This window comes from Hylobates moloch, unplaced genomic scaffold, assembly GCF_009828535.3.
Source record: "Hylobates moloch isolate HMO894 unplaced genomic scaffold, HMol_V3 SCAFFOLD_44, whole genome shotgun sequence".
NCBI classification, from domain to species: domain Eukaryota; kingdom Metazoa; phylum Chordata; class Mammalia; order Primates; family Hylobatidae; genus Hylobates; species Hylobates moloch.
Genome location: NW_026652319.1, coordinates 432,025 through 450,886, shown reverse-complemented (window position 1 = coordinate 450,886; position 18,862 = coordinate 432,025). Strand labels below are relative to the sequence as shown.

Genomic DNA, 18,862 nt, shown 5'->3' with positions numbered 1-18,862 from the left:
CACACACACACACACACACACACACACACACACACACACACACACACCCCATATGCCTAGCAGAATAAGGAAGCAAGATATGTTAGCTATAACTATTCTTTTTTATTCTAAAGTCCATGTTTTTTCCATCATATTCGTTTCTCATTTCTATTGCAGAATGGTTCATTGTAATGGGTTTATAGCTTTTCTCCTAAATAAAGTAACAAAAAGGGTTTTCACATGTAGTTTTTTAAAAATCTACATAATTAGACCAGAAAAATATACTCAACTGATTTTTGATAAGGACACACAAGAAATTCAGTGGAGGAAGAATAGCCTTTTCAACAAATGATGCTGGAACAATTGGATATCCTTAGGTAAAGAAAAAGAGAAAGTACCTTGTCCTAAAATGCACACTTTTACAAAAACTAACTCAGTGGATTAACCACAGACTTAAATAGAAAATATGAAACTTTTAGGGAAAAAAATCTTTGGGGCCTAGGATTAGGTAAAGAGTTCTTAAACTTGAACTAAAATCATGATACCTAAAAGGGAAAATTGATAAATTGGATCTCAGTAAAATTTAAGAACTTTTGCAGAGTATAGTAGCACATGCCTGTAGTCCCAGCTACTCAAGACGCTGAGGTGGGAGGATTGCTTAATCCCAGGAGTTTGAGGCTGCTGTGTTCTATGATCATACCTGCGAGCAGCCACTGCACTCCAGTGTGGACAACATTGCAAGACCCTGTCCTAAAAAACAACAACAACAACAACAACAACAACTTTTGCTCTGTGAAAGACCTGTTAGAAAGGATAAAAAGCTACAGTACAGACTGGGAGAAAGTACTTGCAAATCACATATTCAACAAAGGATTTATATGTAGAATATATAAGTAACTCCCAAAATTCTATATTAAAAATATCCAATTAGAAAATGGGCAAAAGATACCGGTAGAAATGTAACCGAAGATGATATATAGATGGCAAATAAGTACCTGAAAAAAACGTTCAACATCATTAGCCATGAGCAAAATGCAAAACCACAATTAAATACAACTACACATTTATTAGAATGTCTAAAATTGAAAAGACTGACCATATTAAGTGTTAACATGGATCAGAGAAACCAGTTTACTCAGCACTGCTGGTAGGAATATAAAATGGTTCAGCCATTCTAGAAAATAATTTTGCAGTTTCCTCTGAAATTGAAGATGCACTTACCACATGACCCAACATTTGCACTCTTGAGCATTTATCCCAAATAAATGAAAACCTATGCTCTCAAAAATACTTGTATGTAAGTGTTCATAGCAGCTGTAGTCATAATAGCCCCAAATTGGAAACAACCCAAATGTCTTTCAATGGATGAAAGACAAACGTCCTATGTCCATATCATGTAATACTACTCAGCAACAGAAAGGAACAAATTATTAATATGTGTAACAACTTGAATGAACCTCAACTAAATTATGCTGAGTGAAAATAGCCAGTCTCAAAAGTTTACATAAGATATGATTTTGTTTATATAGCATTCTTGAAATAACAAAATTATAAGTGCAGAGAACAGATTAGTGGTAGCCAGGGATTAGGGATGATGGGGATAGTGGTAGGTTTGGCTATAAAGGGACAGCAGGGATCAGCTTTGTGGTAATAGAGCAATTCTGTATTTTGATTGTGTTGATTTATAATGAAGCTACATTTATGATAAAATTGCATGGAACTATAAACACACACACACACACACACACGAGTGTGTATACAATTGGTAAAATCAGAGTAAGTTCTGTGGATTTTACCAATGCAATCTTCTAGTTTTGATAGTGTGCTGCGGTTATACAAAATGTCAACAAAGGGAGAAGTGAGGTGGCGTTAAGTTTGAATAGGAACTCCCTACACATTTCTTTGCAACTTTCTGTAAATTTATACTTATTTCAAAATAAAAAGTTTTTAGGGTTTTTTTGTTTGTTTGTTTTTTGTTTTTTGAGATGGAGTCTTGCTCTGTTGCTCAGGCTGGAGTGCAGTGGCATGATTACTCACTGCAACCTCTGCCTCCCAGATTCAAGCTATTCTCCTGCCTCAGCCTCCAGAGTAGCTGGGACTACAGGTGCATGCCACCACCCTCGGCTAATTTTTGTATTTTTAGTAGAGACAGGGTTTTGCCATGTTGACCAGGCTGGTCTTGAACTCCTGACCTTAGGTGATCCACCTGCCTTGGCCTCCCAAAGTGCTGGGATTACAGGCACCGCACCCAGCCATTTTTAGTTTAAAAAAAATTGTGTAGTTTTTTTTATTTCTTTAGTAAATCTGGTCACTGCGTCTTTTTCCCTATTATTGTAATAAAACTGTGAAGTTTTGTGAATTAAGAATGACACTGTATTTGTAACATCAGAATGCCTTGATAATAAGGTTATAGAGGTTTCCTAATAATATAATGACCTAACATAATTTTGAGTTCATTTGCCTAAGCTCACAGGACTAATAACAAAACAAAAAAACTTATCAAGGTAAAGAAATTGATTGCATAAGCTTAACAGTAATAATTGTACTTGCATTAGCTAGTGAATTATGTGATAACACTTATTCTAAAAGCTAAAAGCATGTATTGGCTATAAATTTTGATAATAGTACAAACATTTTGAATAACAAATATTCTAAAATATAGTGTGATGGGCTGAATTGTGTCCCCCTCCCCAAATTCATATACTGAAATGTTAAAGTCCTAATCTCCAGTACCTCCTACAGTAACTATATTTGGAGATAAGGTTTTTAAAGAGGTCATCAGGGTAGCCCCTAATCCAATCTGACTGGTGTCATAAGAAGAAATCTGTACACAGACACCTATGGACACCATGTGAATACACAGAGAAAAGGCAGCCACCTGCAAGCTAAGGAGAGAGACCTGGAACAGATCCTTCCTTCACTGTCGGAGAAGGAACCAATCCTGCTGACACCTTGATCTCAGATTTCTAGTCTCTGGAGCTGTGAGAAAATAAATTTCTGTTGTTTAAGCACTCAATCTGTGGTACTCTTTCAGCAGCCCTAGCAAATTAATAAATGTAGTAAACCCCATATATATTGCACAATATTATTCAGTTACTTTAAAAGATTTGCATGTTAAAATTAAGTTAGGCTTTAAAATCAAAGTCCAAAACAGAAACAGCATTCCTAGAAAAGGAAATTGCTTAATATTTTCTTGCTGATAATGTATGCTGAACATTGAGTAGCAAGTATGAGTAAAATACTTCCTATTCTAGTAAATATCACTTTATGTAATTGATATTTTTTAAAATGAAGTTTTTATAGATGAAATTTTCTTTTTTTTTTTTTTTTTTTGAGACGGAGTCTCGCTCTGTCGCCCAGGCTGGAGTGCAGTGGCGAAGTCTCGGCTCACTGCAAGCTCCGCCTCTCGGGTTCACGCCATTCTCCTGCCTCAGCCTCTCCGAGTAGCTGGGACTACAGGCGCCCGCCACCACGCCCGGCTAATATTTTTTGTATTTTTAGTAGAGATGGGGTTTCACCGTGGTCTCGATCTCCTGACCTTGTGATCCGCCCACCTCGGCCTCCCAAAGTGCTGGGATTACAAGCGTGAGCCACCGCGCCCGGCCTTATAGATGAAATTTTCTTAAACAAGAGCATACTTATTTTAATAAAATTTTGGGAAAAATATTTTTACCAAGGAAAAATACTTATCAGGTGAATTCCACTCCCAACACAACTGTTGACTGAATAGTTGTTGAACTTTTAAAATTCAAATCTAGAATTAGGCTTAGAAATGTAGTCCACATTTTTCACAAAATTGATGAAATTAGGGATAGAATTGATCAATTATTTTATTCAATTAAAAACGTTTCTTTTGGATATGTGTTTTAACTGCATATCCTACTCTGACATTTAAAAATGTGGGGCTCAAAATGCCTGCCTCTGAAATGAAGGCTGGGATAAACACATATTCAGGATCTTCAACTAGTGGTATATTAAAAACAATTTAGAAGCTTTGCTCAGCAATGCCTTTACTAATTTATTAGGTATTTATTGAGCTCTTGTTAATCCTAAGACATCATAGTAGAAATTATGGGGGAAATAGAAATGAGTAAGATACTATCTATGGCCTGAAATAACTTATAGTCCAATAATAGGTCACATGTATGCATGTGATCAGTGCAATACAAATGATGTGAATTGCTGTGAGTTCCAGGAAGATGAAGATCACATCCAGATCAGGTCCAAAAAGATTTCCGCACAGAGGTAACATTTGAGCCATGATAGCTGAATATATGAGGATAGGAGGACCTTCTTCATGGGATGGTGCTGAGACAGGAAAGGTTCAAGGTGGTTACAATGACCAGTATAGGTTGACCTTGTGGGGATCTTAATTTCTGAACCCCAAATCGGGACACATGTCTTACAAGTATGGAATTGTATAATGGCAAGGGTAGAATTGAATCTTTGACACCAGGATTGCCATAGGCAAAGGAGTGTTTATTTTGCAAAAGGTAAGTTAATTCATCTCCATTGAGTTTACTTTTTCCTAACTCCATGTTAGGAATGTTACAGCTTCTGTTAGTTTTGAAATCTTGATGTACTTTTCCATGTCTTAGAATATATTTTACAAATAAATTTGTATTGCAGATTTTTATTCTTTAAATGTCAGATAGAAAGTCACATTGACATGAGTAGTTATTTTAGAGTATAGTGTATGCTAACAGAGCCTGCTAACCTAAGCAGTGTCATTTTGGCAAATGATAAATAGGTGACACCACGTGTGTGGTGCTGTGCAGTGTCATTTGACTTAAACATAGATATCGTTTTGGTATGTTATAGTTTATTCAGCCTTAAGAAGCTACCTTTTTGGCTACAAAAATATCCAGAAAGACTTTTTAGGTACGTAGGGAAACTGTAACCTCCTTGTTTTCTTTAACTCCATTCTTTTAAAAATTTTATGTACTGTGTGTTAGTAGTTTTCCTCACACAAATTGGTGCATAGTCATAAGGTTTTAGCAGCATATAGCTATTTTGAGGAAAAAAAATTCCCACATAAAATAATCATTGGACTATATTAGAATCCCACCTATTTGGTTCCTGCAATTTATTTCTCTAGGTTTTCCATTTTGAGCAGAAACTAAACGTAGAGAAGGTGCCAGACCCCTTGTGCTTATTCCCCAGGTCTATCACAAATGCCACTTTTTCTCCCAGACATGCTTTCTACCCATGGAAAGACATTTTGCTTTTCTCTCCTTTTACTACATTCCTGATCCTCCTCATCACGATCCCTTAAAACATGCTCTTTTTCCTGTGCTCTGTTCTAGCTCTCTGCTTTACTTCTCCTATAACCATTTGCTGGCCACATTACCTCTACTGCATGTCAGTCCTATTTATCTGTACTTGTGGTCTTCACTGGCCCATGTGGTTGCTGTTTCTGCTGTGGTGGACCAAGAGCAATAAATGAAACCAACCACTTTTGACATCTCGTCACATGTTGAACCTATCACTTAGTCCAGGATGGGCTAACCAAAGAAGGGAATTCCAAGTGAAATGTCTTAAAAAGCAGACTGTCCAAATTTTCATCTAAATCACATGCTCATCAATTGAATTAATTGTGGTTGTACAAATTTCATAGCATTTATTTTATCTTTGTTGAGTGTGTGTTCATGTGTTTTAATGATAGTTTAAGGCAATAGTGCAGAAAAGACGGATAAACAAGGAGCTTATTAATTATTCTGAAGGATAATATTCTCCATGCATTTCTCATGAAATTGTATAAAATTAGCATATTTAAATCTAAGTAGAGCTATAAAGACATATTTTTAAACAATCTAAATAGAATAATGACATGATTATTATGAATTCTGGTCTTATTGGGGGGACAGAGTACTATTAAAATCATTAAGATATTATTAACTAATGCTTTCTTCCCATAAATTTATTAGTTTTAGACACTACATCCTTCTGTCCAGTCTACTCCTAAAATCTTTCTTCATAATTTGTAGAGAATATATTCTAGTTAATCCCTTAGAAATGCCACCCAAGCAGCTCATGCTAGAACATTTAAATTTACTTTTCTGAATCATGTTGCCTAAAAAAAAAATCATTTCAATAAAACCTATAACATTACACAGATCTTATATTATTCATTTATATAAGTATTTAAAAAGCAGGCTGTATTACCACTTAATACAATTTAAAAGCTAAAAAAAAATACTGTTAAAAGATTTCATGCATCATGTAGCAATAAAACTTTTTTATCATTTTAGACTGACTATTTAAATTTAACTTTTTAGTTAGATGTCATTATAATCTCAGAAATGTCATCTTGCCTTTCAACTATTAATTTTCTGAAAGAAACCAATCTTTAGAGAAATGTTTTATGATTCAATTATTGGCTATTTGTAAACTTTGAATTCTTTTTACAGAAATAGACATACTGAATAAAAGTTTGACAGTGTCCCAGAGAAATAAAGTATGCCTTGAAAAGGAAATGAAAAATCTGAAATTGTTGTCAGATGCAGCCATATTGAGATCTCAGCAGATTCAGACATCTAGACAACAGGAAGTAAACTTGCAAACCAGATGCTATGATTTGCAAAAACAAGTACTAGGTAAAGAAAAGCCTTTTGCTGTTTTTGGTGACTAGTTATATAACTATATGAATAAATGTTTACATTTTTACTTATAACAAAATCTTGTTTTAATTATTTTGACTTGCAAATATGCCTAATTATTAGTATCGCTATGGTGATAACTGTGTCTGTGGTCAATACTTGCTGTCATCATTTCCAGTTTTGCCATTTAGTGTGGTAAGACTTAAGTGGATACATAAAAGACATTTCAACTGCAATGTAAGATTTCAGAAAAATAAAGTGAAATTTATTTTGGTATATCTGTGCTTTCCTATGTTTCCTTGTAAAGGTGAATCCAGAATTGTAGGCAATCCTTCATTTTTCCAAATGAAAAAATTTAAAGTGTTTGAAGCATCTTGGGCAAGGTTTTAAAATTTGTCTCCACCTCAGAGGAATGAGTGTCTTGACAGTAAATGTAGAGTTTGTAATTTTCCCTGAAGTTAGTAAGGGATCAATAAAATAGGTAATCAGAAGAATGATATCACAAAAGCAGAGTTTTAGAAAAATTAATCTGTTAGTAATGAATAGAGGTGTTTCAAACATCAAGACACTGGAGTCAAGTAGCCATTTTGAAAATATCTTTTCCAGTATCCCAATCCCAAGACTAACCATAAGAAGCTGAAGTAGGGAAGGGAACTCACATTTTTTTAAGTCCTAAGTGTGCTAGACACTTTATGTGAATTATTTCTATCTGTTCTCATAGTGACCATGAAAAGCAGGTATAATTATCCTTACAGAGGAGAGAACCAAGGCCCACAAAGTATCATGACTGGTACTACATTCCTAGTAAATTGCAGAGAGTAAAAGCAAAACTGGTTAGACTTCAATGCTCATGCTTGTCCCACTGCGTCTATTTAGGCTTCTCCGTGGCCCAGTGGGAAGGGTGAGATAGAATCAGGGTTGAGGTGACTACCCAAGACCAGGGAGATGAACATTTGTCTGAGTAAATATGGAAGAGAAGGAAGTCAGAAAGGGCTCTGAACCTCCTGTGTTTGGGAGTCTTTAATGATGGGAGCATACCACAGACTACGGAAATCTGGAGAGAAGCTAGTGTTGGAAGAGAAGATAATAAGTCATCATATTAACTTTATAGCAGTATGCAACAGATAAAAATTTTAAAATCAGATAAAATTTAAAATAACATATTTTTATTTTCTTTCCTGAGAACTACCTATTCATAGATTCTAGAAATTTTCTATTGCATTATTGGAATTTTTCTTGATAATTTTACAGCAAATTTTATACAGCATAGATATTCTACATTCAATTTTTTTCAAATGCATAATTTATCTATTGACTTTTTATGGTAAATTTTACCATATTGAAGTTTTTCATTTTGGTATAATCAATGATTATCTTTTATTGTTTCTGGGTAGTCTTATTAAAGTAGTCCCATTCCTAGATAGTACATATAGTATCCTGGGTTTTGTTTCCCAAGTGAGTCATTAATACATATGGAATTTATTTTGATTTTATTTAAAAAATTTAGTCAGCTATTTGAAATTTTTTCTTTTTAATTTTTGTGGGTACATAGTAGAGGTATATATTTATAGGATACATGAGATATTTTGGTACAGGCATACAATGTATAATAATCACATCAGGGTAAATGAGGTGTCCTGCCTCAAGCATTTGTCCTTTCTTTGTTTTACATACAATTAATTTATCTCTTTTAGTTATTTTTAAATGTACAATATTATTGTTGACTGTGGTTACCCTGTTGTGTTATCAAATACTAGCTTTTATTCATCCTATCTAACTATATATTTGTACCCATTAACCATCCCCACTTTCCATCCCCGCATCCCTGCCCCATCACCCTTCCCAGACTCTGGTAACCACCATTCTATTCTCTATTGCCAGAAGTTCAACTGTTTTAATTTTTTGTAGTTTCTACAAATAAATATGCAAAATTTGTCTTTCTCTGGCTGGCTTATTTCATTTAACATAATGACCTCCAGTTTCATCTGTGTTGTTGCAGATGACTGTATCTCATTCTTTTTATGGCTGAATAGGACTCCATTGTGTATATTTACCCCATTTTCTTTATCTGTTCATTTGTTGATGGACACTTGGGTTACTTCCAAATCTTGGCTATTGTGAATAGTGCTGCAATAAACATGGGAGTGTAGATACCTCTTCAATATACTGATTTCCTTTCTTTCAGTATTATAACTATCAGTGAGATTCCTGGACCATATGGTAGTTCTACGTCTAGTTTTTTGAGGAACCTCCAAACTGTTCTCCATATTGATTATACTAATTTATATTACCACCAACAGTGTTCAAGGGTTCCCTGTTCTCCATAACTTTGCCAGAATTTCTATTGCCTGTCATTTGGATAAAAAACATTTTAACTGAGGTGAGATTATATCTCAGTATAGTTTTGATTTGCATTTCTCTGATGATCAGTGATGTTGAACACCTTTCCATATACCTGTTTGCCATTTGTTTGTCTTCTTTTGAGAAATGTCTATTTAGATCTTTTGCCCATTTGTTTAAATCAGGTTATTAAATTTTTTCCTATAGAGTTGTTTGAGCTGCTTGTGTATTCTGGTTATTAATCCCTTGTCAGATGGATAGTTTGCAAATATTTTCTCCCATTCTGTGGGTTGTCTCTTGACTTTGTTGATGGTTTCCTTTGCTGTGCAGGAGGTTTTTAACTTGATGTGATCCCTGCAGAATGTTTTTAACTTGATGTGATCCCATTTGTCCATTTTTACTTTGGCTGCCTGCGCTTGTGGGGTATTACTCAAGAAACTTTTGCCTAGTCCAATGTCCTGAAGGGTTTCCCTAATGTTTTCTTTTAGTAGTTTCATAGTTTGAGGTCTTACATTTAAATATTTAATCCATTGTGATTTCATTTTTGTATATGGTGAGAGATAGGGATCTAGTTTTATTCATCTGCATATGGATATCCTGTTTTCCCAGGAGCATTTACTGAAGAGACTGTCCTCCCCCAACCTATGTTCTTGGCACTTTTGTCAAAATTTAGTTCACTGTAGATGCATGAAATTGTTTCTATGTTTTCTGTTCTGTTCCATTGGTCTCTGTGTCTGTTTTTATGTCAGTACCTGGTTGTTTTGTTTACTATAACTCTGTAGTATAATTTGAAGTCAGGTAATGTGATTTCTCCAGTTTTGTTATTTTTGTTCAGAATAGCTTTGACTATTCTGGGTCTTTTGTGATTCCATCTAAATTTTAGGATTATTTTTGTTATTTCTGTGAAGAATGACATTGGTATTTTGATAGTGATTGCATTGTATCTGTAGATTGCTTTGGGTAGTATGGGCATTTTAATAATACTGATTTTTCCAATCTATGAACTTGGAATATCTTTCCATTTTTTTTTGTTTCCTTTTCAATTTCTTTCATCGATGTTTTCATTTTGGAGAACTTTTACTTCTTTGGTTAGGTTTATTCCTAGATATTTTATTTTATTTGTACCTATTGTAAATAGGATGATTTTCTTGATTTCTTTTTCAGATTGTTCATTGTTGTCATATAGAATTGCTACTGATTTTTGTATGTTGATTCTGTATCCTGCAACTTTACTGAATTAATCAGTTCTAATAGTTTTTATAGAGTCTTTAGGTTTTTCTAAATATAAGATGATATCATCTGCAAACAAGGATTATTTGACTTCTTCCTTTCCAATTTGGATGCCTTTTATTTCCTTATCATGTCTGATTGCTCTAGCTAGGATTTTCAGCACTGTGTTGAATAATGGTGGTAAAAGTGGGCATCCCTGTTGTGTACCATACTTAGAGGAAAGGCTTTTAATTTTTCCCTGTTCAGTATGATACTAAATGTGGACCTCTTATATATGGCTTTTTTTATGTTGAGATATGTTCCTTCTATACCCAGTTTTTTTAGGGTTCTTATCACAATGGCATGTTGAATTCTATCAAATGTCTTTTCAGAATCAACTGAAACAATCCTATGGTTTTTGTCCTTCATTCTCTTAATATAATGTATCACACTGATTTGCATATGTTGGACCATCCTTGCTTCCCTTTTATTATTGGCCTGTTCAGGTTTTGGATTTCTTCATTGATCAATCTTGGTAGATTGTATATGTGTAGGAATTTATTCATTTCTTCTAGGTTTTCCAATTTATTGGAATTTGAGTTTCTGCAGTATCGGTTGTAATGTCTCCTTTTTCACGTCTGATTGTATTTATCTGGGTCTTCTCTTTTTTTCCTTTATTAGTTGGGTTAAAAGTTTGTTAATTTTAGGCCGGGCACTGTGGCTCATGCCTGTAATCCCAGCACTTTGGGAGGCTGAGGCGGGCGGATCACGAGGTCAGGAGATCGAGACCATCCCAGCTAACACAGTGAAACCCCGTCTCTACTAAAAATACAAAAAATTAGCTGGGCGAGGTGGCAGGCTCCTGTAGTCCCAGCTACTCAGGAGGCTGAGGCAGGAGAATGGCGTGAACCCCAGGGGGTGGAGCCTGCAGTGAGCCGAGATCGCGCCATTGCACTCCAGCCTGGGCGACAGTGAGACTCTGTCTCAAAAAAAAAAGTTTGTTAATTTTGTTTATCTTTTCAAGAGACCAACTTTTCATTTTGTTGATCTTTTGTATTGTTTTCTTCAGTCTTAATTTCATTTATTTTTGCTCTGATCTTTATTTCTTTTCTTCTAATTTTGGACTTGGTTTTCTCTTGCTTTAAGATGCATTGTTGTGTTGATTTGAAGCTTTCTACTTTTTTGATGTAAGTGCTTATTGCTATAGACTTTCTTCTTGTACTGCTTTTGCTGGATCCCATAGGTTTTGCTATGTTGTGTTTACATTTTAATTTGTTTTAAGAAATTTTAAAATTTACTTCCTTATTTCTTCATTGAACCACTGGCTATTCAGGAACATATTGTTTAATTTTTCACGTTTGTATGGTTTCTAAGATACCTCTTGTTCCTGTCTAGTTTTATTCCATTTTGATCAGAGAAGATATTTGATATTATTTCAATTGTTTTGAAAGTTTTAAGACTTTTTTTGAGGCCTTACATGGTCTATCCTTGAAAATGATTCATGTGCTGAGAAGAATGTGTGTTCTGTAGCCACTGGATGAAATGTTTGTTAAAATTCTATGAGGTCCATTTGTTCTGCTCTTCAAATTAACTCTGATGTTTCTTTGTTGAGTTTCTATCTGGGAGACCTGTGCAGTCCTGAAAGTGGGGTGTTGAAGTCTCCAGCTATTATTGTACTAGAGTCTATCTCCCTTTTTAGCTCTAGTAATATTTGCTTTATATATATGGGTACTCTAGTCTTGGGTGCATACATATTTACAATTATTACATCCTTGTGCTGAATCAACCCCTTTATCGTTATGTAACGACTTTGTCTCTTTTTATAGTTTTTGTTTCGAAATCTATTTTGTATGGTATAAATATAGTTTTTTGTGTGTTTTTTTTTGTTTGTGTCCATTTGCATGGAATTTTTTTCCATCCCTTTACTTTCAGTTTATTGTGTCTTTATAGGTGAAGTGTGTTTCTTGTAGACAACAAATCATAAGGTCTTATTTTTTAATTCATTTAGTTATTCTGTCTTTCAATTAAGAGTTTAGTCTGTTTACATTCAATGTTATTATCAATAAGTAAGGACTTACTCCTGCCGCTTTATTTGTTTTCTGGTCTTCTCTCTCTTCGTTCCTTCCTTTATCTCTTCCTTTTGGTGAAGGTGATTTCCTCAGGTGGTATGTTAATTTCTTGCTTTTTATTTTTTGTGTATCTGTTGTATGCTTTTTGGTTTGAGGTTTACCATGAAGCTTGCAAATAATATCTTATAACCCATTCTTTCTTCTGCTTGATCAATTCTGCTGTTAGTAGACTCTGATGAATTCTTTAGTATGTCAAATGCATTTTTAACTAAAGAATTTCTACTTGATTCTCTTTAGTTATTTCAGTCTCTTTGTTAAATTTTATCTGATAGAATGCTGAATTCGTTCTCTGTTATCTTGGATTTTATTGAGCTGCCTCAAAACAGCTATTTTGAATTATCTGTCTGAAAGGTCACATATCTCTGTCTTTCTAGGATTGATTCCTGGTGCTTTATTTAGTTCATTTGGTGAGGTCATGTTTTCCTGGATGATCTTGATATTTGTTGGTGTCCGGGTATTGGAGTTAGGTATTTATTGTAGCCGTCACAGTGTGGCCTTGTTTGTATCCATATTTCTTAGGAAGACTTTCTAGGTATTTGAAGAGACTTGGGTGTTATGATCTAAGTCTTTAGTCATTACAGCCATACCTGCTTTAGAGGGCACCACCTGCCCAGTAATATTGTGGCTCTTGCAGACTTGTAGATATACCACCTTGGTGGTCTTGGGTAAGATCCAATTATTCCCGGGATTGCCTGACAGAGACTCTTGTTCTCTTTCCTTACCTTCCCCCAAACAGAGTGTTTCTGTCTGTGCTAAGCTTCCTGGAGCTGGGGAGGGGGTGATTCGAGTACCCCTGTGGCCACCACCACTGGAACTGTGCTGGGTCAGACCCAAAGCCAGCATAGCACTTCATTTGGGTCTCGCTCAAGGCCTGCAGTGACCACTGCCTGGCTACTGCTGATGCTCACTGAAGGCCCCAGGGCTCTATAATCAGCAGATGGCTAATTCAGTCAGGTTTATGCTCTTCCTTTTACGGCAGTGAGTTCCCTCTGGCCCTGGGCAGGTCTGGGGATGCTGTATAGGAGCCAGGGCCTGGAGTCAGGAAGCTTAGGAATCTACCTGGTGTTCTATCCTACTATAGCTGAGCTGACATCCAAGCCACAAGACAAAGTCCTTTCCACTCTTCCTTCTCCCTTCCTCAAGAAGAGGAATGTCTCCCCACGGCCACCACTGCCCCGGCCACAACAAGTACTGCCTGGCTACCACCACTGTTCACTCAAGGCCCAAGGGCTCTTCATTCAGCTTGTAGTGAATGTTGCCAGTCCTCAGTCTCTCCCTTCAGGGCCATGGGCTCTTCTCTGGCACAGAGAGGGTCCAGAAATTCTGTTCAGGAGCTAAGGCCTGGAGTCAGGGACCTCAGAAGCTTGCTTGGTGCTCTACACCACTGCGGCCAAGCTGGTACTCTAGCTAAAAAATAAGGTCCCCTTTCTCTTCTCTTCCCTCTCTTTTCCTCAAGCAGGAATGGTCTCTTCCCATAGCCACCAATGCTGGAAATGTGCTGCATCACACCTGAAACCAGCATAGTTCTGAGTCTCACCCAAGGCCTGTGTTAAGTACTGTATGGTTACCACTATATTGCTACCACGGCTGACTATTCAGTTCTTAGTCAGCAGGTGATGAATTCTGCCAGAAATGATTCCTTCCCTTCAAGGCACCATGTTCCCTTCTGGCCCAGGGTGTGTTTAGAAATGTTGTCCAGGAGCTAGAGCCTGAAAAGGGGGTCTTGGGATTCTGCCTTTTGCCCTATTCTACTGTGGCTGAGCTAGTATCAAAGTTGCAAGACAAAGTCCTGTTTACTCTCCTCTCTCCTCTCCTCAAGCAAAGTAAAGGAGTCTCTTCCAGAGCTGCACTACCTGGGGTTGGGGGACGGGGGATGCAAGCACTCCCTTGGATGCCTCAGCTCACTAGGTCACATGCACCCCACGTTCACTGGCTGCAAGTCCAGCATAGCACCAGGACTTGCCCAGGAATTGCAGTTCTTGTCTCCCAGACTGCCTTTCCAGTTTACTTAGGACCTCAGAGCACTTTAGCCAGTAGTGGTGGAGCCTGCTGGAACTTAGGTACCTGTCACTGGGATGGATAATTTGCCTCTGGCTAGGGCTGGTCCAAATGCTTCCTCTGTGAACACTGTCTGAATTCTGCCCCTGGTTGCTTTCTGCTGTGACAGAGCAACACTGAGTTATGATGAAAAGTCCCACAGTCACTGCACTCTTCCTCCCCAAAAGACAGATTCTCTCTCTGTGCCACAGGTCTGCTGCCAAATGATGGGGGGAGGGGTAGCACTGGAAATTCAAGACTGTCTTTCCTACCCTCTTCAGTGCTTCTTTCCTCAATAGGATGTTAAAACCAAGTATTATGATTGCTGATCTGATTTTGCTTCTTATGAAGGTGCCTTTTGTGTGTGGATAGCTGTTCAATTTTGTTGTTCCTGCAAGGCGGATGATTCCTGGAGGCTTCTCTTTGGCCTTCTTGCTCCCCCTCCCCTCTAGAATTTATCTTTAATATGGTGCAAGATATAGTGGTCCAGATTTACTCTTTTCCAATTGTATCAGTATTATGTATTAAATAATTTATCCTTTTCTCAGTACATAGAACTACTATCTGTTATACCTTAAAATTTTAATATATACAGATGCTCCCTTACTTACAGTGGGGTTATGTCCCAATAAACCCATCCTAACTTGAAAATATTGTAAGTAAAAAAATGCATTTGATGCTGGCAACGCAGCAGACAATCCCACCCTACCATGATTCAACTTACAAATTTTTGACTTTACTGTGGTGTTAAAGCAATATTCATTCAATGGAAACCAGAACCCCATCGTAATTGGTAAGGAGCCTCTCAACTTATGATGGGGTTACATCCTGACAAACCCATCATAAAGTCAAAAATCATATTGAACCATAAGTCAGGAACTGTCTGTACTAGCAACTATTACTATATTCTGTCTTCTGTTCCACTAATTTATTTGATGCACCATTAATATTACATTGATTTGAATATGACTTATTAGCATATTCTTTTAGGTGCTAAGTCCTTTCTGTCTCCACCATTCTTACTTTTTAAATACATATTTGCATACAGTTAGTCTTTCATTTTAACTTTAATATAATTTTATTTACCTCTAATCCACAGGCTCCAAGAATTACCTAGTAAAAGATTTTCTCTCTCTACTCATTACATCTTTCCTACATATTAAAAGGAAGTTATTCTTCCACATAAACTTTAAGATGATTTCATTCACCTCTAATGCCAACAAGGATTCTAATTCGAATTGCATTATATTTATAAACTAAATTTTAGAGAATTAAAAATTTTGATAATATTGTCATTTGAATATTGTAAGTCTTTTCATTCAAAAATATGGTATGCTGTTTCATTTTTAATGCTATTATATGTTCTTTAATAAGATGTAATAGTTTTACTTAAATATGTTTCTTTGCCATTCTTGTTAAATTTGTTACTATCAGTTTTGCCTCTACCATAAATAGACTATTTTTCCTATTTCAATTTTTGTTGATAGAGTAGACAAAAGCTATTTATTTTTATATATTTGTTTTATATCCATCCACCCCACAAAATTCTCATATTAATTCTACAGCAGACATTTTTTATTAGTGACTGTTGGGCATACAACTTCCCAAAAGATTTCATCTATTTTTTCCCAGTGTTTATATCTGTTATTTTATTTTCTTGTCTTCTTCATATGTTATTAAATTCATCTGAAGCTCTGACACTCTGTTAAATAATAATGCTGACAGTGAACGTTCAATCTGTCATTGATGGGCACTTAGGTTGATTCCATGTCTTTGCTATTGTGAATAGTGCTGCTATGAACATTTGCATGCATGTGTCTTTGTGGTAGAATGCTTTATATTCCTCTGGGTATATACCCAATTATGGGATTACTGGGTCGAATGGTAGTTCTGCTTTTAGCTCCTTGAGGAATTGCCATATGGCTTTCCACAATGTTGAACTAATTTACACTCCCAGCAACAGGGTATAAGTGTGTCCTTTTCTCTGCAACCTCACCAGCATCTGTTATTTTTTGACTTTTTAATAATAGCCATTCTGACTGGTGTAAGGTGATATCTCATTGGCACTTGATTTGCATTTCTCTAATAATCAGTGATGGTGAACTTTTTTTCCTGTTTGGCCACATGTATGTCTTCTTTTGAGAAGTGTCTGTTCATGATCTTTGCCCACTTTTTAATGGGCTTGTTTGGGGTTTTTTCTTGTAAATTAAAGGTCCTTACAGACGCTTGATAATAGACCTTTATCTGCTGCATAGTTTGCAAATTTTGTCTCCCATTCTGTAAGTTGTCTGTTTACTCTGTCAATAGTTTCTTTTGGTGTACAGAAGTTCTTAAGTTTAATTAGATCCCATTTGTCAGTTTTTGCCTTTGTTGCAATTGCTTATGGTGTCTTTGTTATGAAATCTTTGCCCATTCCTATGTCCAGAATGGTAATTCCCTAGGTTGTCTTCCAGGGTGTTTGTAGTTTTGGGTTTTACATTTAAGTCTTTAATACATCTTGAGTTGATTTCTATATATGATATAAGGAAGGGGTCTAGTTTCAGTATTCTGCATATGGCTAGCCAGTTATCCCAGCACCATTTACTGAATAGGGAGTCTTTTCCCATTGCTTGTTTTTGTCAGCTTTATCAAAGATCAGATTGTTGTAGGTTTGCATTTTTATTTCTGTGCTCTTTATTCTGGTCCATTGGTCTGTGTGCCTGTTTTCGTACTAGTACCATGCTGTTCTTTTGGCTTCAATATTTACTAGCTGTGTTATTTTGGATAAGTTACTTAACTTCTCTGGGCCTTAGTTTCTTTATTTACAAAATGGGTATAATAACAGCCCCTACCTTCTAGGGTTTTTTTTTTTTTTTTTAATACTTTAGGTTTTAGGGTACATGTGCACAATGTGCAGGTTTGTTACATATGTATCCATGTGCCATGTTGATTTCCTGCACCCATTAGCTCGTCATTTAGCATTAGGTATATCTCCTAATGCTGTCCCCGCCCCCCCCCCACCCCCCACCCCACAACAGTACCCGGAATGTGATGTTCCCCTTCCTGTGTCCATGAGTTCTCATTGTTCAATTCCCACCTATGAGTGAGAACATGCGGTGTTTGTTTTTTTGTCCTTGCGATAGTTTACTGAGAATGATGTTTTCCAGTTTCATCCATGTCCCTACAAAGGACACGAACTCATCATTTTTTATGGCTGCATAGTATTCCATGGTGTATATGTGCCACATTTTCTTAATCCAGTCTATTGTTGTTGGACATTTGGGTTGGTTCCAAGTCTTTGCTATTGTGGATAGTGCCGCAATAAACATACGTGTGCATGTGTCTTTATAGCAGCATGATTTATACTCCTTTGGGTATATACCCAGTAATGGGATGGCTGGGTCAAATGGTATTTCTAGTTCTAGATCCCTGAGGAATCGCCACACTGACTTCCACAATGGTTGAACTAGTTTACAGTCCCACCAACAGTGTAAAAGTGTTCCTATTTCTCCACATCCTCTCCAGCACCTGTTGTTTCCTGATTTTTTAATGATGGCCATTCTAACTGGTGTGAGATGGTATCTCACTGTGGTTTTGATTTGCATTTGGGGTTTTCACAAGGATTTTACAAGAATTCTCAAGTAGAGAATTGTATTTTACTTCATATTTCAAAGGAACATTTAATAAGACTTGATCACATACTCAGCATAAAGAAAAGCTGTTTGTTTCCATTTACTCACATTTAGTTAAAAATTGCTGCATCAATTTTCATAATAGAAATAGGCCTATATTTCTTTATTTTAATATCTTTGTCAGACTGTGGTTACAGGTCACTGTGGCCTTGTAGAATGAGTTGAGAAATATACTTTAATTTTTGGTTCTTTCTAAAACATTGTATAAAATTAAGATTCTCTGTTTCTTGAAAGTTTAGTAGAATTTGCTGAGAAAACCATCTGGCCATATCTTTGTGGAAAGACACTGCTTCAATTTATTTAATAGTTACAGAACCTTTTGATTTTGTTGATTCAATCTTAGTAAAATATATTTTTGTATTAATATGTCCATTTCACCTAAGATTTCAAAGCTATTGGCATGAGGTTGTTCAGAGCATTATTTTCTTATTATTTCTTATTCTTTATTTGTAGTTACTGCCCCTTTTTAATTTCTTATATTGTTTTGATTACTACAGCCTGGTAGTATAGTTTGAAGTTGGATAATGTGATGCCTGCAGCTTTGTTCTTTTTGCTTAGGATTTCCTTGGCTATTCTGGCTCTTTTTTGATTCCATATGAATTTTTAAATAATTTTTTTCTAATTTTATGAAAAATGTCATTGATAGTTTGATAGGAATAGCATTGAATCTGTAAATTGCTTTGGGCAGTATGGCCATTTTACTGATACTGATTCTTCCAATCCATGAGCATGGGATGTTCTTCTATTTCTTTTTGTCATCTCTAATTTCTTTGGGTAGTTTGTAATTCTCATTGTAGAGACCTTTCATTGTCCTAGTTAGCTGTATTCCTATGTATTTTATTCCTAGGAATTGTGTGTGTGTGTGTGTGTGTGTGTGTGTGTGTGTGTGTGTGTGTGT

The 18,862-nt window shown here is 36.0% G+C and overlaps 1 protein-coding gene across 6 annotated transcripts in view; it reads left to right on the top strand.

Moving 5' to 3' along the window:
- Positions 1 to 18,862, top strand: part of LOC116463605 (interaptin-like) — a 219,127-nt gene that overhangs the window by 109,356 nt on the left and 90,909 nt on the right. For all 6 annotated transcript variants that reach the window (XM_058434757.1, XM_032146789.2, XM_058434759.1 and 3 more), the window contains one exon: positions 6,390 to 6,575. In XM_058434757.1, the coding sequence (XP_058290740.1) occupies positions 6,390 to 6,575 (186 nt within the window). The remainder of the gene's footprint in view (positions 1 to 6,389; positions 6,576 to 18,862) is intronic.